The sequence below is a fragment of the Dioscorea cayenensis genome, chromosome 18 (genome assembly GCF_009730915.1).
Source record: "Dioscorea cayenensis subsp. rotundata cultivar TDr96_F1 chromosome 18, TDr96_F1_v2_PseudoChromosome.rev07_lg8_w22 25.fasta, whole genome shotgun sequence".
Lineage (NCBI taxonomy): Eukaryota > Viridiplantae > Streptophyta > Magnoliopsida > Dioscoreales > Dioscoreaceae > Dioscorea > Dioscorea cayenensis.
Window position 1 is genome coordinate 4,939,650 of NC_052488.1, and position 22,877 is coordinate 4,962,526.

At 41.5% G+C, this 22,877-nt stretch overlaps 1 protein-coding gene and 2 non-coding genes across 3 annotated transcripts; 2 read left to right on the forward strand and 1 right to left on the reverse strand.

Annotated features, from left to right (window-relative positions):
* Window positions 1–600: 600 nt before the first annotated feature.
* LOC120282734 lies at window positions 601–16,060 on the reverse strand. Its single transcript, XM_039289585.1, is given in 6 exon segments — window positions 601–1,533; window positions 1,986–2,081; window positions 2,254–4,240; window positions 4,714–7,652; window positions 15,704–15,810; window positions 15,940–16,060. Coding segments are annotated over 6 exon segments (6,183 nt in total).
* Window positions 7,036–7,147, forward strand: LOC120283185. Its single transcript, XR_005543183.1, has one exon. It is a non-coding gene; the product is annotated as a small nucleolar RNA R71 (small nucleolar RNA).
* A 6,432-nt stretch (window positions 16,061–22,492) lies between the features above and the next one.
* LOC120283127 lies at window positions 22,493–22,599 on the forward strand. The gene has a single exon (XR_005543128.1). It is a non-coding gene; the product is annotated as a small nucleolar RNA R71 (small nucleolar RNA).
* Window positions 22,600–22,877: the final 278 nt, after the last annotated feature.

Genomic DNA, 22,877 nt, shown 5'->3' on the forward strand with positions numbered 1-22,877 from the left:
ATACTAAATTAAAATGCAAGATCATAAGCAATGAGATTAGCAAAGTTAGACTCATGCAAATGCAAGTCGCGAGTCCAATCACTATTAGATAAGAAAATCTATTCCATGGCCTTTTTGTGTCATGCTACACAATTCATCATAGGATTCCTGATGACAAGTCCTTTTTGAAATCAACTCAAGATAAATATGCAAATGCAAGTGCGCAAAGGGATGTATGAAAAGATGCAATGCAACTACTAAACTAACTCCCCCAAGCCTACTTCAAGCATTGCCCTCAATGTTAAGAAATTAATTAAAAGTAAGCAAATGGGGAGTAGAGAACTGACCGGATCACTGTGGAAGAGGAAAGTGGCCTTGCTCGACTAGCCATTCGTAGATTGAATTAGTTTGTTGCTGAAGCCGGTTTAAGATTGGCCGCTGTGCTTGTTGTTCAGCAGCAATGGAGTCAAGGGCAGTCATGATGCGTGGGAGATAGTCTGCAGTCTGTGGAATCTGCCGTGGGGGTTGTGGAGCTTGTTCTGCAGGGGGATTTCTAGCATGTTGTGGTGCAGGAGGGTTCAGGCCAGGAAATCCCCAGTTGTCGCGGCGGTGGACAGTGGTCTACTCAGGATCGGGAAGAGGATAACGTGGTGTCTCTTTGAGAATGAGGTAGTGGACATCAGCTTCTTTGACGATCATCTTCATAGCAATGCAAGCTTCCATGTCCAACCGAATATTGCCTGGAATACTCTGAAACGGAGACAGGTCATGATGTAAAGCAAAGGCAATAGGAGTAATAAGACCAACAAGGACAATGTCTCCTGAGGAAGCCTTGCCTACTTTAGCAAATTGACGAGCCAAGTGGGAACCAGTATCTAAAGGGGTGTTGTGGAGCATTGCCCAGAGAAACATGAGCTCGGACTGCCTAACAATGGCCTCACACTCACCACGACCAAACAAAGAAAGGGCCATAATACGATGGATGTAGCGGAAACATGGATTCCTAAGACTGGTTGCCCTAGCAGTTGAGGGTTCATATTTGGGTTCATTGGTGAGGGTGTGCCAAAAATCAGTGGCATCAAAGTCTTTAGGTGTCCTGCGGTCACCACCGGTTGGAAGACCGAAAATGTGGTTAAATTGAGCCAAATTAAGCTGAAAATCCTGGTTGAGGAGTCTAAATGTGATTTTACCTTCCTCACTACCTGGACCGTACAAAACATGGACATCAACTGAGCTTAAGAACTCTAGGGTGAGACGTTCATATGTGGGGAATCTCATGTTGACAAATGCGGTCCACTCTAGGTTGCCTACCATCCAATATACATCATCAAGGATACCCAAGGTGCGGAGAAGATTGTCATCAACATACCTGGTTGGGATGATTTTCCGTTTAGAAAGAACTCGGTACCTATTCCTTTGGAAAGCATCCTTGAATATGATGTGGTGAGTGGAAGCGTTAAGCAGCTGTTCAATGTTGGGGTGGCTCGCCGGAGGAGGTTGCGGAGGCTGGTCCTCGGAGCTGGTTGCAGCAGCTGCGCGTCTGGTTCTCCTGGTCTGCATGATGAAAGTGCCGCCGGCGGAACTCAGGGTGAGATTGTGAAAAATGCCGGTGAGAATGGGGAAGGGTTGGTTATGCAGTTTTTAGGTTGATGGTTTGATCTTTGAGAGAAAAGTAGGGGGGGCTGTGTTAAAATATGTGAATGCTGGAGATGGGATGATGGATAGTTGATGGGATGGGAGAGTTATGAGAGTGTCTTGGTAGTAGGAAAAAGGCAATGTGGAGTAAAGCCAAGGACAAGAAGATCATTGGGGGAAGGCATAGGTAGTGTTTAGGTCAGTCTTGGGGCGAGCGAAAAAGTGATGGGGGTGGGTGGAAAGTGGGAGTGGACATTGGGATTGGGAGCAGAAGACTGGAAAATTTGGAGGGAAAAATTGCTTCTGGATTCTCCCAGTCCGCGTACGATCCACAACTGTGTTCCCTGACGCACTCCGGTTGTGTTTCATACCAGGTGAACCTGACGAATCTGCACTGGCTGCTGGTAGTCTGATCTGTACATTTGAACATCAAATGAGCTGAAAAGAGCTCTGGGACAACTCTGAACCTGCAGAAAACAATTGAACTTAAATCGGCTAATATAATTGAAAATTTGTAACATAACCAGAAAAATTAAAACAAAGACTGAAAATCAAAAAGAAAAACAGGAGCTCGTTTAAGGTCACGAGCACGACCCCTTTTTATTCATTTATTCAATGATGGGAGGAGTTAGAGAGAACATAAGTTCTCCCTTTCTCAATAGGTTCTCCAACAATATAATGCTTCAGTCTTTGCCCATTAACCTTGAAAGTGCCTGTTGTTGCACTGTGAACCTCAACAGCGCCATACGGGAAGACCTTGTTCACTACAAAAGGTCCTGACCATCTCGACCTTAATTTCCCTGGAAAAAGCTTGAGTCGTGAATTAAAAAGCAGGACCAAATCTCCTTCCTGAAATTCTCTGCGAAAAATCTGCTTGTCATGCCATAATTTGGTTCTTTCCTTGTACATCTTCGAATTTTCATAGGCATCCAATCTCAATTCTTCCAGTTCTTGTAATTGAAGCTTCCTCTTATCTCTGGCTGTCTTCATATCAAAATTAAGAGCTTTAACTGCCTAAAATGCCTTGTGTTCCAACTCAACCGACAAATAACAAGACTTGCCATAAATTAAACGAAATGGTGTCATGCCAATTGGGGTCTTGTAAGCTGTTCTATATGCCCATAAGGCATCATCAAGTTTCAGTGACCAATCCTTTCTTGTTGTTGAAACCGTTTTCTCAAGTATGTTTTTGATCTCCCTATTTGAAATTTCAGCCTGCCCACTTGTTTGAGGGTGGTACGGCGTGGCGATCTTATGTGTTACCCCATATTTTCTAAGGAGGCTTTCAAATTGTCTTTCTATGAAGTGTGATCCTCCATCACTTATGACAGCTCTAGGAACTCCGAATCTTGGAAAAATTACCCGTTTGAAGAGCTTAATTACAGTCCGGGCATCGTTTGTTGGGGATGGAACAGCTTCAACCCATTTGGAAACGTAATCCACAGCCACAAGAATATATCTGTTGTTGCATGAAGATGGAAACGGCCCCATGTAATCTATTCCCCAAACGTCAAAGATTTCCACTTCAAGGATGTAATTAAGAGGCATTTCATGCCTTCTTGAAATGTTTCCTGTTCTTTGACAACGATCACAAGCAAGCACAAATCTCCTCGTGTCTTTGAAAAGTGTAGGCCAATAAAACCCAGCTTGAAGTATTTTGGCTGCAGTTTTTGAAGAGCTACAGTGACCACCATAAGATGAAGAGTGACAATGGAACAAGACTTTTTCTGCTTCATCTTCAGGGATACACCTTCGAAGTATTCCATCAGCACATCGTTTGTAAAGAAATGGTTCATCCCAAAAATAGTGTCTCAAGTCTGAAAAGAACTTTTTCTTCTGCTGGAATTTCAGGTCTGGTGGCAGAATTCCACAAACTAGGTAGTTCACAAAATCTGCATACCATGGAGTGTCAACTGTGGAAATTCTCAGCAGTTGTTCATCAGGAAATGCATCGTTAATAGCCAGCTCATTCTCTCCATTCTTTTCCACAACTTGATGCAATCTTGAGAGGTGGTCGGCTACCACATTTTCTGCACCTTTCTTATCACGAATCTCAAGATCAAATTCTTGAAGGAGGAGAATCCACCTAATTAGCCTTGGCTTTGCATCCTTTTTGCTTAGGAGATATTTGATCGCAGCATGATCTGTGTATACTATCACTTTGGAGCCAACGAGGTAGGACCTGAATTTGTAGAAAGCAAACACAACCGCCAGGAGTTCTTTTTCTGTTGTGGCATAGTTAACTTGGGCTTCATCTAACGCTTTGCTTGCATAGTAGATTGCATTCAATCTCTTTTCCTTCCGCTGGCCAAGCACAACTCCTACAGCGTAGTCGCTCGCGTCGCACATGATTTCAAAGGGCAACTCCCAATCAGGTGGCTGAATTATTGGTGCGGTGGTTAATGCCTTTTTCAACCTGCAGAACACATTCAAACAGTCATGATTAAAATCAAAAGGAACATCATTAGCTAACAAATTAGTTAAGGGTTTTGCAATTTTGGAGAAATCCTTTATAAAGCGCCGATAGAATCCTGCATATCCTAGGAAACTACGGACTGCTTTAACTGTTGTAGGTGGCTGCATCCTCTCTATGACTTCCACCTTCGCTTTGTCTACTTTAATGCCACGTTCAGACACCACATGTCCCAGCACGATACCGTCCTGTACCATGAAATGGCACTTCTCCCAGTTAAGGATGAGGTTCATTTCTTGACACCTATATAGCACTTTAGACAAGTTAGCTAAGCATTCATCAAAGGTTGTGCCATACACCGAAAAGTCATCCATAAAAATCTCCATGATGTTTTCAATAAAATCTGAAAAAATTGCTGTCATGCAACGTTGAAAGGTGGCGGGAGCATTACAAAGACCAAATGGCATCCTCCTATAGGCAAAAGTGCCGTAAGGGCAAGTGAATGTGGTCTTGTGTTGGTCACTAGGATGGATAGGAATTTGGTAAAAACCAGAAAATCCATCTAAGTAACAAAAATGAGAGTGTTTAGCTAACCTTTCTAGCATTTGATCTATAAAAGGGAGTGGTAGTGGTCTTTCCTTGTTGCTTTGTTCAATTTCCTATAATCTATGCGCATCCTCCAACCCGTGACAATTCTAGTTGGGATTAATTCATCATTTTCATTTTTCAAAACAGTCATGCCTCCTTTTTTGGGAACTACTTGCACAGGGCTGACCCACTCACTATCGGAAATTGGGTAAATCACACCGGCATCAAGCAATTTAAGCACCTCTTTCCTAACAACTTCCTTCATATTGGGGTTTAGTCTTCTTTGGTGCTCAATAGAAGGTTTAAAATTAGGTTCAAGTAGAATTCTGTGCATGCAAATTGATGGTTGTATTCCTTTCAAGTCATCTATTGTGTATCCTATGGCTTTTTGGTGCAATTTAAGCTCATTGAGAAGTTTTTCAGATTCCGCCCTGCTTAGGTCAGCATTAATAATCACAGGATATGTGGAATTAGGTCCAAGAAATTCATACCTGAGAGTGGATGGGAGAGATTTTAGTTCTACCTTGGGAGCTTTACAGTCTTCTGGGTTGTGTATTGTGGAAACTGGTTCCAAAATTTCAGTTATGAGCTGCAGGGGTTGCAGAAATTTCTTAGACTGCAGCAGCTGTGCACATTTCTCATTCTCACCATCTTTATTATCTTTCTGCTCATCTTGTACCAAACACAACTGGACAGGGTCTTTGGAAATGTGTTTTGGCAACTCCTCTTTGATAGCTTGTTCAAGTAGATCAACCCTACAACATGAACTTTCAACAAAAGAGTGTTTAACAGAGTTAGCCAAATCAAATTCTACTTTTTCTTCACCAAAAGTTAAAGAAAGCTTGCCATTTTTAACATCAATAAGTGCCCCTGCAGTTGCCAAGAAGGGTCTCCCCAGAATGATTGGAATTTGAGTGTCTTCCTCCATTTCTAACACCACAAAGTTAGCGGGTACAAAGAACTTACCGACCTTGATTGGGATGTCTTCAAGAATACCTATTGGATGTTTGACGGATCGATCCGCGAGCTGCAAGGAAATTGTTGTCGGCTTTAACTCTCCCATGTCTAGTTTCTTGCACACTGACAAAGGCATCAAGCTTACACTTGCACCTAGATCACATAGAGCTTTCTCAAAGCTTGCTGCCCCAATCTCACATGGAATCGAGAAGCTGCCCGGATCTTTCAGTTTTGGAGGCAATTTGTTTTGGATTAATGCACTGCACTCCTCCGTTAATGCCACAGTTTCATACTCTTCTAATCTCCTTTTCTTGGACAGAATATCCTTTAAAAATTTCGCGTATGATGGCATTTGTTACAAAGCTTCTGTGAAAGGAACGTTGATGTATAACTTCTTAAGAACTTCTAAAAACTTTCCAAATTGCTTGTCCAACTTGGCCTTGGCTAACCTTTGTGGAAATGGCACAGGTGGTATGTAAGGTTTTGGGGGTATATACCTCGGTGTTTCATCAACTTTTTCTGCATCTCCACTGTTGTGTTCAGCCGTTTGCTGTTGTGTATCATTTTTTTCAGCTGGATTCACCCCAATGTTTTCATTTTCAGCTTGTTTTGACTTGGGATCTTCCAATTGTTTTCCACTCCTTAGAGTTATAGCTTTGCAATGCTCACTTGGATTAATTTCTGGTTTTCCTGGAAACATCACTAGGGGTCTGGATGAAGAACTAGCTTGTTGAGCAATCTGATTTTCCAGCATTTTGTTGTGGGTAGCCAAGGAATCAACCTTAGAAGTAAGCTGCTGAATTGCTTCATTCATGACTTGACCTTGTTGCTTAAACTCTTCATTTTCCTTGGCTTGTGTTACAACAAAATTCTCTAGCAAAGCCTCCAAATTTGATTTCTGCACAGGTTGTGGATTAGAAATTCTCTGCTGGAATCCTGGTGGCTGTCTAGGGACATTAGAGCTGTGGTTTTGATCAAAGTGAGGTTGATTGCTCTTGTAGGAAAGATTAGGATGATTTCGCCAACTAGGGTTGTAGGTGTTGGAGAATGGATCATTGATGGGTCTTTGACTGAAATTGAGATAGTTCATTTGCTCCACTGATGGTTCTGAAGAGGGGGATGCGATCAGTTGACAGTTTACAGCTAGATGTCCTGTGGAACCACAGATTTCACATGTAGCATTGGCGGCACTTGGAGCATTCAGTTTGTCAAAATTTTGAGTTAAAGCATCCACCTTGGCTGCAATTAAGTTTAAGGTCTCCACCTCATGTCTTCCTGCAGGTTTTGGAGCGATGCTTCTTTCACTTGCCCATTGGCAATGGTTGAGAGCCATGTCTTCAATTAAATTATAGGAATTATCCACTTTTTTGTTCATCAAAGCTCCTCCTGATGCAGCATCAACTAAAATGCGAGAGTTATAGTTTAATCCACTGTAGAAGGTTTGCACAACCAGCCATTTCTCCAAGCCATGGTGTGGGCATAGTCTCATAAGTTCCTTGAATCTGTCCCAAGCTTCATACAGTGATTCACCATCCTTTTGATAAAAACCAGTGATTTGGTTCCGCAACTGAGCTGTTTTGCTTGGCGGGAAATACTTAGAAAGAAAAACTTGGAGCAATTGATCCCATGTTTTGATAGAGCCTTCAGGTAGTGAATGTAACCAAGCTCGAGCCTTGTCCCGTAAAGAGAATGGAAAAAGTCTGAGTCTAACTGCATTCTGTGGGACTCCATTGAGCTTAACAGTGTCATAGTATTCGAGAAAAACAGAGAGATGGAGGTGTGGATCTTCTACAGGGGAACCTCCAAACTGATTCTGCTGAATTAATGACATGAGTGCTGGCTGCAGCTGAAAATTGTTTGCTTCAACCGGTGGCATTGCAATGCTGGAATACAATCCTTGAGCACTCGGGGCTGCAAATTCCTTCAAAGTTTTACTATTATCCTCCATGTTTGATGCTTGTGAGGACTCTTTAAGCTTGGCTTTCCTTTGATATTGAAGTCGGAAATCCCTCTCAAATTCTTGATTAGGTTCTAACAGACTTCCAAGACTTTGATTTCTTTGCATAGAATGAGAATTGACCTGCAAAGAAAACAAGTTAAAGGAGTTGTACTAAATGGAAAAAACAGAGAATAAAATGGCTAGTCTAACCAGGTTGCGATTCAATTAATATCATACTATAGTCCCCGGCAACGGCGCCAAGAACTTGTTGCACAACCGCAAGCGCACGGTTTTTTTTTTCCAAGTAGTAAATAAGTATCGATCCCACGAGGACCAAGTGTAATTACCAACCTATTGCAACAAGAGGTTATCTAGACAATTAAAAAAAGATGAGAATTAAGAACAACAAGAAACAAGGAATGAAACACAATCGAAGTGAAGGGACACAGGTCATGCGGATCGTACTTTCAGAGCTAATATAAACTTAGGTTTGGGAACTCACCACAAGGTATAATATGAACGATGTCGTTTGGATCTAGGTTATAATTGGGTAGATCTCTTGAAGGGCATTAATCCTAAACTACTTGTCACTCTCTTTCAAGAGATAACAAGTTAGATCTTGATTAGGCTACCTCCTACTTTCGTGGTAGATAAACCTCTTCAAAAACCCGATTAAGTACAGTGATTAAGGCAAAGACCCTCAAGAATTACCTTTCGGTATATTCAGGGTGATTAAAGAGGTTCCAAGACCCAAGTTAACCTCTCGACCCAACCTAGATCTCTAAGATAGCAAGCAATGCTTTTCACAATCACAAGTCGTGTACTCAAATCGAAATCACTCAAGAAATCTACCATTAAGCATAAAAGATCCATACAAAAGTGTCAACACATCATACACAAAACACCTTGGGTTAATCCCAAACCTAAGAAAAGTTCTACTCACACACCATCTCGCTACAAAGAAAAAGATAGAAAGAATAGTAATTCTCGAAGCAAAGCACAACAAGCAAGTCGAGAGGACTCCCTATGATGTCCATGTGGTTTGATCTTAAATTTTCAGCTCTCCCTCCTTCTTCAACTTTCTCCGTGTCTTCAAAGCTTTCCTTCTGCCTTTCCAGCCGCCAGCCCCATTTTCCTGACCTTCCTCTCCTTTCTTTAGAGTCCCTTATTGGTCCTTTTTATAGCCAAAAGATAAAAAGTCGGGCCCCGGGCTACTTTTATGGACCACTGTGTACTTCTCGCAGACTCACGGATAGGTCGTGTTTCTTCCCAGCCTCCGTGTTTCTCAGCCCAATTCCAGACTTCCTACAATGAAAAACAACTAGAAAAAGTAGATTGTACAAGGAGAAAAGGGAAATGACCATAAAAACTAGGAAAAATGCATGAATACTAGCTAAATGCATGATGTTTATAATGCAATTTATATGTGCAACAGCGGGCGCATGGAAAATCCACATGGGCGCATGAAGGCATGTGACAGATGCGGTTTAGGCTTATAAATAGCCATTTTGCTCTATTCTTTGACATCTTTTGTGCGGCTCTTGAGGGGTGAGATGACTATGGTTTGGAGAGGAGGTCTTTGCGAGTTTGGAGGGTGTTCTTCACTAACTTTGATAGTTTCCTTCGCCATCATAGCACTTAGGAAGCCACCGACGACCTAGCTTCGGAGAGGAATCCTTCAAGACGTTGAACTACCCATCAAGGCCAATCATCACGAATTCAAGGGGGTTTTTCTCTATGGTTTACATTTCTATTCATTGTATTTATCTTTGTTTTGTAACTTGCTCCATGGAGGGCTAAACCCTAGTAGGTATTTGGGCATGTGAACCCTAGGATTTTGTGTTTTGTATTGATTTGCTTTATGGTTCTATTTAATCTGAGTTGATTTGAGTTTTAATCTTGTGTTCCCATTGCTTGCATGTTTTATTGATCCTTGTGGTTGATTCTCTATGCATGATTTGTTACTTTGATGGGAGAGGTCTCCATTAGAGTTAGAACTCTAAGGTTAAAGAGGGTTGAGAGGGTGAGCCATGAGATAGTAGAGTGTCCCCTTTCCCCTCCGATGAGTGTTTCCTATCTCCGTATTCCCTAGACTCTATGCAACCATATTTGGTGTGAGGTGTGAGATTAAGAGATTTCTCCTCCTTTACCTTGTAGAGGGCTAGGGATCCTTCGCCGGGAAATAGGGTTGGATCTATCTTTAGGAATCGGTTTCACTCTTAGGTATCCCTAGAGCTTATTGCGGTCAATGGGGTATGAGGTGTTGAGATTGAGCGATTTCTCCACCAGGACCTTGTAGGGGACTAGTGTTGGTTTCTTAGAGACAAGGACCGGTTGTTCTTGGATTACCTCGACTCATTAGACTTGGTTTAGAAGCATTTACCAAGTCTTGAACTTCATGTTAGATCCTAGGGGGAGCATTACCCGGGTATCTCATCTATATTGATTGAGATCTCCCTCCATTTTACCCTTGCATATTCATCTCTAGTTTTTATGTCTTCGCACATTAGATCACCACACCATCCCATTTATCATTAGGCTAGATAGCAGAGAAGCAGTTAGTACTAGTAACCCTGTTCTCTGTGGATTCGACTACCCAACTCACCGGTTATTTTATTACTTTGACACCCGTGCACTTGCGGTTCACATGCAATTCGGACACGTGTCAGGACATTTTGGAAAGTTTGAAGGGGGAGAAGTCAACCATCATTTTCTATCAAGTCCACATCTATATCACTCGTTAAGAAATTTGCCTGGCATCATTCGAGATGGTGTCATCATCATACCTTTGGAGTGTTCATGGAAGATCTAGAGCATCATCATTGAGCAAGGATAGCAAGGGTTAAGGGAGTTATTATGTCTTCTTTATTGCTTTTCATTCTTAGTGAGAGATTTTTGTACTCTTTAATTATAAGGAATTGGGCATGAAGAACCTGAGAACCTAATTGTATTACTTGATGGATATTAGCTGCTATATTGATGTTGCATTTTGAGGTTCAATTCCATGTTCTTTCTATTGTCATACCATATATTATAGTAAAAGTTTGATTGCATGTTCTGATCCTATTAAGGAGATTAAGAGACCTTTAATGGTAGATCTGCCTACTAGGGTTAATGAGAGTAGAGAGCGATCTTTAGGATAGAAGGTTCACTCTCCCAATTAAGATTAATCGTAGCCCTGAATCTTAATGAAGGCCATGTAACCATATGAGTGATAGTGATAGTGATAGTGAGTGAGTGAGAGAGAGAGAGAGAGAGAGAGAGAGAGAGAGAGAGATTCTCATTTTTCCTCTTGCATGGGATTAGGACCTAGTCATCTTTCAACAGAGATTAGATAATTTTAGGAGATTTGAATTACCCAATGTTGTAGGAATTCATTGCTCATCATGTAATCATATAGATTCTAAGTTAAAGAGTGAAGTTAGCTTAAGTCTATAGGGGATTAGTTGCTAGTTGTCTCAAGAGAGGGGTTAGCACACCATTAGAGTTCCTTTGGTCCAAACCACTCAATATAAAGCCAATATCTCAATCCAATCTTAAGAGCAAGTTCTAGGGGCATTCATCATCGGGGTACCCCTTTATAATTATTATCACTTTGTTTGTCCTTGCTTTGATTCTTTATGATTTTACTCTACCCAAGTTACAAAATTTATTTTCTCGTGATAAAGACTAATGTCATCTATGAAAAACACAAGTGCACGTGCCGATCAAGTAGTATAGAGTGTTAAAAAGCTGGTTATCTATCTACGAGGAATTAGAGAATACTAGTTTGAATTCTAAAGCTGTCAATTAACATAATCGAAGGGGTGGGTGATAAATTTGAAAAAAGAAACTAAGAACTGGAAAGAAAATAAAATTGAGGCAAATCAAGCATTTAAGAAAGGTGTTCAGGTATACTCTTCCACTATGGTTTTGTTAAGTCCTGACAAGGTCACAAGGTTTTGCAATACAGTTGAACCGAGAAAGTTTTTAACTCATATTGTCCCTTTTCTCAAGATGAACAATAGCTAGCCTTATATAACATTGATATAGACTACCCTATGTGTCATGCCTTGTTCAACAGGACTAGCATGAGACAACCACCACGACAACTAGAGAATGGATAATCACACCACTCAACCCTCGATTCACCGCAAGGCTAAAAAAACTATGGATTTCCACTATCCTCAACACAAAATCATAAATACAGAATATCAAAAGATACATAGTATGATGATGCATAGAGGAAGCAATAAATTCAACAACAAGATAATAAGGTTCCAAGAGTCATACAAGTCACAATGCAACAAGGTTTTTCATGAAAATAGAGAAGTATGCAATAATACATGTGATCAGATCCTGAAGATACTAGTTTATCCATATCCCTTACATAATATAACATGCTCAAGGATAAACATATATAGGATTAGAAATAAGGAAAGACAGATAAGAGAATGTTCAGCACTGTGCCTCGCTGGAACACCACTAGATGCTAAAGCCTTGAAGGGAGAGAGAGGGTGAGTAATTATAGTTACTTAGTGAATTGGTTAGCACAATTACAAGAGAATATGAAATCAAACTATTTGAATCTTCAATAATCAAGCTTTTGCAAAAGTACATATAGTCTACAAAAATTTTAGCATTTATACAAGTATCCACGCATATAAGTATATGAATCATAAGAGGTATAGAAGAATCCTTTTTGCTAAGAGGAGGGTTTCAACATTCACAAATCACAGATTGGCATAATACAAGTTTTAAAAGCATTAATACATAAAACTTGTCATCAAACCACGCTTCCAAAGAGTATACAAGAGCTCACTCTCAAAGATTTCATTTGCATGAAAACACAAAATTTCTCAAATACAAAGTTTACAACTTGATCAAACGATTAGTGGTCTAGAAAACCTCTCTAAACTCTAGCTGTGGCCGAGCTAAGTTCAAATCCATCAAGGTACTCATGCCCTTGATGTTGACCTACGGGGCCATGTGGTGACTCTGGGTTCCCAATGCACATCCAATCAGGGCTCTACACATCCAATCAAAGCTCTACATGCCACTTGAAGTGGGCTAGTAAATCTGGGTCTTCCACACCACCTTTATAGCCTGGCCATGAAGACTTCCTACTGCAGTAGGAAGGGCTAAGCCACCATCCAAATCACCCTGTCAAGAACACTAAGGCCGTAGTCCTACTTCCGTGTCTGTGTTCAAGACCTATAGGTGTCCAACTAATAAAATAATGCATATCTCATCATAGGGTCCATATCTAGGACAAACATTCAAATATTGGGTATGGAAGCCATTTTCATCTGTGCAGATGCCAAAAACATAAAAAGATGTACAAAATTTCACAAATGACGCAGCGGGGATAGGGTTGAAGACTTGTTTAGTTTGAGAATGCCCAAGTCAACAACAAAGTAACAAATCTAAACTCTGTTTAGTCTAAAAACACCCAGGGATTTAAAGGAAAAAAAAAAAAACACTTTTATTTGATCAAAATCAATTCCTCAACTTAGCCTAAGGGCTTACAATAAATAGACTAAAGAAAATAAGTAAAATAACCCTCAAAGGAGACAAATCAAAAATTTGCCAAAAAAGCAAGTTTTGAATTTACGGCAGAAAAATAAAATACTTAACAAAATAAAGCTAATGCCCAAAACGGCGTATAAATCTGAGATTTGTAGCCAAAGATATAATCAAATCAAATTTTTTCCTAAAACGGTAAAATCCTTATTTTCGAGGCCAAGATGGTAGAATTTGGCCAAAAACTAGCATGACACACAAGCAAAGCTAGTGACTTGTGCTCATTGACCCGTTTCCCATCAAGTGAGACCCTCAAAACACCAAAAATCCACCGCTTAGAAAATTACCAAAATACCCCTATTAGGGCCTATCCCATTTTTCTAGAAAGGCACAGGCTAGCTTCTCAATACACCCCGTATCATTCCCTCCAGGCTAAACAAAATTCATCCTCGAATTTTCATCAGGTAGTTCTTCAGGAAACACATCCTTGAACTCATCCACAATTGGCTTTGCAATCTCTAAAATCGCCTCTTCCACTATAACTCCCATCCCTATCAGTGTGAAGACCACATCTGACTTTAGTATCTCCTCCTTGAAACTTGTCAAGGCTAGTAGATTGGTACTGTCCCTAGCTAGGCTTGCTTGGGATGTGTCCCTGCTAGGTAATAACAAAATCTTGACTCCATCCTTGGTAAAACTGTAAGTGTTAGTTCTTCCATTATGCACAATGCCCTGATCGTATTGCCACGAACGCCCAAACAGTAGATGCACGCATCCATAGCAACCACATCACACTAAATTGTGTCTTTGTACTTTGATCCATGACACACCCATTGCGTGTGTGTACCGCAAGTGCACGGGTTGTCGAAGTAATAAAGTCTCCTGGTGAGTGGGTAGTCGTATCCATAAGGAATAGTGCTCAGAAACACAAGTATTGCTGTTTAACTATAGTGACAATTATTCAAGGGTTGTGTTAACAATATCAATGCAAGTAAAAATAAAGAAAAGAATAAAGAGTTGCAATAGAATATAAGGAGAGGCAATCAATAGAAGATGGGATACCCAGACATTGCTCACCCTAGGACTATTGTTTCAAGTGCAAGACTAATCATTATATCTCCTAACTGATGTTTAATGAGTAGTGGAAATCCTATAACACAGTCCCAAACCTAATGTCAACCGTGACTAACACTACACTATGCCCCAGTGGAAGGAATACTCTCGATGCCTCACACTGTGCAAGGTTGCTTAAAGCTCTAGAGACTCCAAGTGATAAACCCTATTCCCTAATATAGATCTAACCCTTTGGTCCAGGAAAAAGACCCCTAGTCACAATTAATCCCCAGCACTAAGGATTACTTCAACACTTTACTTTGTTGCTCACGCAACTAAACCCCAGTGGAGTTTATCTCTTTTCACTTCACTTTATTGTGACCGCAAAGAACCCTTGGAACATGGAGGTAGGATAAATCACACTGAAGAGGTAAGGGGATGTTCCGCTACCTCTCAACTCACCCTCTCGACCCTCTCCAACCTAGCTTTGTCTAATCCTAATGAAGTGTCACTATTTACAAGGATTACCAATATAGATTCTCAACCCTAGTGTCACTTTAAGGGAAAATCAATTCAACAAGCATTCAAGGTTGGAACTCAATTAAAACATCAACTAAAGAAACATAATAAAAGATCAATGAAACAAAATAATCCTAGGGTTTACAAGTCCAAGCACCCACTAGGGGTTTAGCTCTCCATGGAGCAATATACAATCAACAATGAAATCGAATGTAAAAGCATGCAATACATAAGTAAAACACCATCGTAGTCCGTATTGATGGTCTTGTGGAGTTGCCTCGTCATCTTCAGAGGTTCCCTTGTCAAGCCTAGGGCACACCTCGCCGAATCGATGCCAATAAGAGCTCCCCCAATAACTCTCTTCTGAAGGAACGCGATGTCGAAGGCCATATAACCACTCCAAAGACCTAGCTAAAGCCTCTCCAAACCCTAACCGCGAGCACCTCCAAAGACGGGGAAAATATGAGAAAAGAATTCTTCAAAACATCTCAATTCACGGTATTTATAGGGGCTTGAATCGGGCATCCACACGGGCGTGTGGAATTTCCACACGGCCGTGTAGATTTCTAGAAATTGGTTTCTTGCGAGCTGTGAACAATAACTACTACAGTGATTTTGCTACAGAAAAATACTACAGTACTTCACCAAAATGCTCCCGAATCTACTATTTTCATTGAGGCCACATGAATGGGCACACATCCATGTAGTAGATTGCGTCGCGTCTTCAATGAAACCACATTGACGAAGATCTTGCTAGCATTGCACAAGTTAGAACACATGAGTGTGACTGCCTTTGTGCCCCTCCAATTTGTGTGCTCGCTCGAGCACAATGGAGGTTGGCACACACTCACATGTCTTTGAGCACAACTTGTGTCTTCACATTTGTTCAATCCAAGAACTTCATCAACAAATGCATCCACGATCTACTTTTGCTTTCTTTCTTCCATAATTGTCTCCATAACTCTAAATGCACATAAGAACACAAATATATACAAATAAGCGATAAAATCTGAGAAAAGTAATGCTTAATGTAAGAAAAGAATATTTCGTATTACTTATACACAAGCACTTATCAATCCAATAGAAAAGGAGATCAAAGCACACTGAGGCACGGTCACCTCCCCTCCTTTCTTGAGCCTTGCAAGCTTGTAAGGCCTAGGATCCTCCTCAGGCATGATTCCCAATTTTTGAATGACTGTTGTAGACAAAATATTCTCACAACTTCCTGCGTCAATCACAAAACGACATACTTTGCCCGAGATGGTACAAGTGGACTGGAAGATGTTCATCCACAATCAATCTTCCTCAGCGGTCCGTGGCGTTAGGCAAGATCATCTAACAACTAATGCAGTACCCACATCTTCTTTGATAATCTCCTCATCATCAGGTTGCTCTTCTATGGCCACTTCTTCATCCTCCTCCTTGAACTCTACTGCTTCAATGAGAAGGACCTTCTTGCCGGCGGTTTCTTGCATTCAGATAGCCTATGTCCTAGTTCTCCACAGCCAAAACATCAGAATGTGTTGCTGATTGCCTTCTTGGACTGGAAAGGCATCCAGCCACTGCTTCCTTCAGTACAACTCATGCTACTAGGGGGATTGTTGTTGCTACCATAGCTGTTATGCATCCCAGAAATACTGGGATTACGACTCCCATGCTTCTCCACCTGTAGAGCCCTCTGATGTGCTGCAGATACAGAAACTGGATCAAACACGTTAACAGTATCCTAAATCTGCATCTTCAACCCTCCAATGTAACACACCACTAACTGATTCTCCATCTCCTGGATCTTGTTTTGGGCCACAAGTTGGTAAAACTCCGTGGTGTAATCATCCACCGACTTGGTACCTTGGCTCAAGTTCTACAGCCTTTGATACATCAACCTCTAAAAGGTATAAGGAAGGAATTGCATGCGTAAATGCTTATTCATCTTCTCCCAAGTACAGATCTTTTGCTTTCCCAACCGGTTTTGAGTTATCTTCAGTTGTTGTCACCATGTAGTGGCTCTGTTTTGAAGCCTTTTTGCCATTAAAGGCATGCGCTTACCTTCTGGAACACCTTTGAATTCCAAGATCTCCTCCACAATCATCAACCAATTGAGGAACTCCTCAGGTTGTAGGCCTACAAGCATTCTACAAGTGAGGAAAAATTTCAACACCGAATAAGAAAAATCAATGCTCTAGCTAAAAATTTGAAGCAGAAAAGACAACAACCCGATATCGTGTAAGTGTGTGTAAACTCACTCAAATCAACCCAACGTATACTCCTCAAAGTTCTAAGTAAGTGGGACTTATTTATGTACAAAAAGAAAAGAGAAGGTAGTAGTTTCACACATCCTCTAAAATAACCCTTTCCGAAGAGGCCGCTAAAGTGGCTTTCACACTTTTGAGGTGGTAGCTCTTTCTACCGGGGTAGTAGCTTTCACTCATCCCATGAGATAGCTCTTTCTCTCACTAGGGCATTACTAGTATCTGACTTATAAGAGTAGCTTCATACTTCATAGGTGTTAGCTCTTTACACCACCAATGCACAAACAAACAAACATATCTCTTTTTTTCTCTTTCATCCATTTTTTTTAACAAAATTAAAACAAGACACATACTAAAATAGTCTCTTAAACGTTGAACTTGAGTTTCCACAAGGTTTAATGAGTGAGTAGTGAAATAAGTGTCAATCGGGCAAAAAATTCCTAAAAATTCAAGTAAACTAGGGCATGAGAACATTCAATGTTAAAAATTCTCCTAAACTTAAGAATACAACCATTGCAACTAAGGTGAACCGCCATTGGCTACATGAGCATGAACAGTGAAAGCATAAGTATAGAACATGTGTAATGTGAACTCCCCCCCTCCTCCACACTTAAGATGTACATTGACCTCAATTTATGCATGCAAGCTCAATAAAGTATAAAGCAATCCAAACATGTGTGGAGAAGTGCAATTGAAACAATACTCCGCTGAACTCCTAATGGTATGTTTGATGGAGCTATATTCATTGAGAGTTGAGTCCCAATGGGTTGTGGAGCACACACGGCCATGTGGATGCCATATTGACCGTGCCCATGGCTATTCCTCAAATTCTAGACACACAAGATCATCTGCAAGTATACACAAGGGGGTTCAATGAAGCTCAACAAAAACAAAGTTAAGGCGAGTCTATAAAGATATGAAAATGAAATACAACTCGAAACAACTGAAAATAAAAGATAAACTCATAAAGAGAATCCTTTTTGAGTAGTACAAGTCCAAATCAAATATAGAAATAAAAAATGAAAACATAAAAGAAACTAAAGATAGAGACGCCTCAAGCGTCGGTGTCCGGTGCTGGCTCTGCTGCTACTGCTTGTGATGATGGTGATGCTGGAGATGCTGCTGGTAGTGATGGTGGTACTGAAGATGTCAGAGGAGTATTCATCATAAATGCAGATGTCACGTCTCGCTCTAAGATCTACTGTAGGTTGTCAAGACATGCCATCACCTTAGTATGGTTCACTACCTGTGTAGCATGAAGCTCAGCTAAATCCCTCTATAGTACCCCCACAACACTCTCGAGGCTCTCAAAGCGATCATGGGCTCGAGAAGGAGTAAAGATCTGCACTGGTGGTGGTTCCTATATTGCTGGGGGTGCATCGATCTCCATATGCTCCGACTACGGCTATTGCGCAGGCTGAGACCCCTCTGCTGCGTCACCCTCTCCCTCGGCTGGCTCTTGTGGGGGCATGATCATCACATATACGCCATCTCTGTATCTCCTGATCATGCCCATGAGTCTCATAGTCTCTAAGCCGAGGGGGATGGTATAATGATCTTCTCGACTCCTCGAATAGCGTCCACTAGACCCATTCCCATGATAAGTCTGGTAATGTATGGTCCCAAGAAAATCACCCTGACTTTGGCGTACTGGCCCTGGTGGTATAAGTACTCAGACAGAATGTGTCTAAGATGGAGCGGCTCGCTCTGCACCTTCAAATATAAATAGAACAGCTCCTGTCGGCTCAAGACTCCTGTGTTGTTACCACGACCGTTCACCGATCGACTAAGGATGGCATGGATGTATTTATACGCTGGCCGAGACAGGCATGTGGCTTGGATACCCCCGGCCTGTACTGACCCTAACCATATAATGCTTTATAAGTGCGTAGAGGAATCAAGCTATCGGGATAACCTGTCGGAAGCTGCTCGTACTCCTCTGTGTCAATAAAGGCCTCGTCATATAATCCGAGTTGGACCGAGAACTGTGTGACGCTCATGTTGTGGTACTGACCAAAAGCTCTGAACTGTATGGCATTAACGCCGTTAAAACTTCTGTAAGAACGGTCGAACTCAAATGACGCCAACACCTTTAGCGTCAACATGCGGATGGATGGCTCATGAATCAATAGTAATCTGCTCCAACTACCGAACGAGAGAAGCTCATCGACATCATCGGCCATATCATCCCAAGCTGGATCTTCCTAAGTGCACTCAAGTCCGGGAATTGCGTCTAATTGAACTTGAGCTTCGACAGTCGCTCAAAGTAGACTTGATGCTTAGGGATGGAAAACTCCATATGCTCAGGCTTAGGAGAATGCTCTCGGGGATGCTTGTCGGCTGCTTTCTTGGTCTTGGGTTCCATATCTACAAGAATTAAATAGAAATGGATCAATTAAACTCAAAAAATGTAACTCTGTAGAAATCTACACGGTCGTGTGGAAATTCCACACGCTGTGTGGATATACGGGGTGTGAAAACCGCACGGCCACATCGCAAAAACTTCCAAATATACCATGAACCTGTTCTAAAATCACTCATGCACCAACCATTTAAATATGAAATCGAAGCAACATTTACCAGTTTAAGCAAAATAAATCAAGATTGTAGAAGAAAAGCAAAAGAGAAGCTTACCGACAAAATGAAGATGAAAACCTATGAATGCGGCCGGAAAACAACTCAAAAGCTCTATAAATAGACGCTGAGGGGACGGGAGAGTGAAGAGGGCATTCTTTGAGTGTTTGGTAGTGATAAAATGAAGAGGCGTGAGTAGGTGTTAAAGAAAAACAATGCTCTTTGGTGTTTTGTGCATCCACACGGGCCTGTGGAAATTACCCACACCCGTGTGACTCCCACAAGGTTACCCACAGGGGAAGGCACACGCTTTCCTGTACTCTCGGGATAGCCTTTGACTGTCTCTGAATGCAACCACACGGGCGTGTGGAAATTGCCCACGCCCATGTGCCCAACCCATAGGGGCACCCACACACCCCTGTGGTCTCTCTGTCCTCCCGAGAATTTGACTAAGTGTTCCACATTCCCTTATGGAAATTCCACACGGGTGTGTGAATTCTCACAGGGGTGTTCACAAGGGCACTCACAAGCCCCTGTGTGCTCTCGTGATGGAGGAGAACTCTCTGTAGAGTTTCACACGGGCGTGTGAAAATTACCCACGCTCGTGTGTTGTTCACAAGGTCATCCACAGGGGTGTTCACACGCCCTGTGTCTTCTCGGGATGGAGTCTGAAAACTCTGCAGAGATCCACATGCCCGTGTGGAAATTACCCACAGGCGTGTGAATGTCACAAGGCCATTCACAAGGACATTCACACGCCCCTGTGTACTCTCGGGATGAGCTCTGAATGGTAACACACGCCTCTGTGAAAATTCCTCATGGCCATCTATCTTCTCTAAATGACTTAGAAAAAAATCACAAAATTTGCAGAAAATTTTTGCATACATATACAAACACAGAGACTGTATATATCATGAAGAACTAACTAGATAATCATGGAAAACACGCTCAAACGACCAAGAAACTTTGCCAATCATAATTAAGCACACTAAAACACCAACAATCCACAAGAAAAACACATCAATAGCATGTAAGAATGAAGATGGCAACACTAAAGCTATTATTCATGCAAGTACTAAACTAAAACCTAGAAAAACAGTAAAGACTTAGGTTGCCTCCCAAGAAGTGCTTGTTTAACGTCACTAAGCTTGACGTATTGATCTTACCTCACGGGGGCTCATAGATGAAGGTTGCCCTCTTACCTACAGCTTGAAAGCATGATGCACATAATCGTTTCAAGGTAGAGGGAGAGTTATTGAGCTTGTTACCACACAAGGGTTTGTCACCTTTACTCCATGCTTGCACATTGCCATTAGCCTTGGGGCGCTTCTTGTGACGTCTCCTTGCTTGCTTTATCTTTTGGATCATCCTCTTCATGATTCCCAGGGTAGGTTGTATCTTGTTCTTTAGACCAAGTGTCAAAACTTCTTCATTCTGCACCTATTGATCTAGCAAACCCTCAAATGGGTCCGGACACATCATTTCCTGTACGTATTCATCAACTAACTCGTTAGTAGTGTCAAGAAAGTACAAAGTATCATCAAAATCAAGAGAATATTGCATGTCTTCGGCGAGGCGGTATGTCAACTTATCATCACAAACTCTCAATATCAACTCCTCACCATCCATGTCAATGAGATCCTTGGAAGTGTGCAGGAATGACCTCCTAAGTATCAATGGAACCTCGACATCCTTATCAACATCCAACACTACAAAGTCCACAGGAAATATGTACTTGTCAACTTTTACAAGTACGTCTTTAATAATGACCCTCGGATGTCTAAGTGTTCGATCGGCCAAGTGTCATCCGAGTGGGCCTAGGCTCTCCTAAGCCTAGCTTCTGAAAGAATGTATAAGGCATGACGTTGATGCTAGCCTCTGAATCTGCCAATGCCTTTTCTTCATCCAAATTACCAATTTTGTATGGAATGATAAAGCTTCCGGGGTCCTTTTTCTTGTTCGGCATATTCTTTTGCAACACCGCCGAACATTAACCATCTAAGATCATAGATGCACTTCCTCCAACTCCTCTTGTAAGTCAAGATGCCCTTGAGAAACTTTGCATAGCGAGGCATTTGAGACAATGCCTCCACAAATGGAATGTTTATGTGCAACTTCTTGAATAGACCCAAGAACTTGTTGTATTGTTCATCATTTTGATCTTTCTTCAATCTTGAAGGATAAGGGATTCTTGGCTTGTAAGGTGGGGGTGCCACCTCCTTCTCTTTGGCTCTATGCTCATCCTCCATGACCTCGGGTGACTCAACATTGGTCTTCTCACTAGGGAGCCTACTCTCAACTTCACGATCACTTCTCAAAGTGATCGCCTTCACATGCTCTCTTGGATTATTTTCTGTGTTGCTAGGCAAACTCCCATGAGGTCTTTCCATAAGTGACTTTGTAATTTGTCTCACTTGGTTCTCCAAGTTGTGCAATGATGCGGTGTGGTTGCGAAGTGTGGCTTCAACCGATTGAAATCTTGTATCCGATGATTAAATGACCTTGGTCAAAGCCTTCTCTAAATTAGTCATCTGGTTCTCCAACCCTGAAACTCGATTCTTCATGTTTGGGGTTTGTAGTTGTTGTTGAAAACCCGGTGGTGCTATAGCCTTCTATTTCCCTTGATTACTCCAAGAAAGATTTGGGTGGCTCCTCCACCCCAGATTATAAGTATTGTTATATAGATTTCCTTGACCTTTCATTGCATTACCTACAAAATCAACCTATTCCACAGAAGTGGTACCACTAATAAAGATCGGGCAATCAGATGGAGCATATCCTCCCCAACACCTAGTGCAACTCATCACTGCCGCCCCTCTAGAAGAAGTTAGACTGTCTAACTTCTTGCTTAATGACCCAACCTGGGCCGCTAATGATATGACTGCATCAATCTCATGAAGTTCGGTTACCTTCTTTTTGTCTCGTGTGTTTTACTGATAACTGTTCATAGCCATTTCTTCAATAAGCTATCGGGCTTCTTCAGGGATCTTTCTTCCTAAGGTACCTCCTGCTGCTGCATCAAGTAACTGCTTTGTGCTTGGGTTCAAACCATTGTAGAAAGTTTGGATGATCATCCACTTAGGGAACCCATGCTGAGGACATTTCCTCAGGAGATCCTTGAACCTGTTCCATGTCTCAAAAAGACACTCCAATTTTATTTGTAAAAAAGAGGATATTTCATTCCTGAGCTTTGCAGATCTTCTAGTAGGGAAATATCGAGCAAGAAAAGCTTCTACCATTTCCTCCCAAGTAGATATCAATGCTCTAGGTAATGAATGTAACCACTGCTTTGCTCTCTCCTTCAAGGAAAATGGGAAGGCCCTCAACCTAATGGCATCATTCATAACTCTATTAATCTTGAGCATGTCACACACTTCCAATAAATTCTCGATGTGGTTGATCAGATCCTCATCAGCCAAACTATTAAACTATGCGGACTGCTGTATCATATGGATAAAGCCTGGCTTGA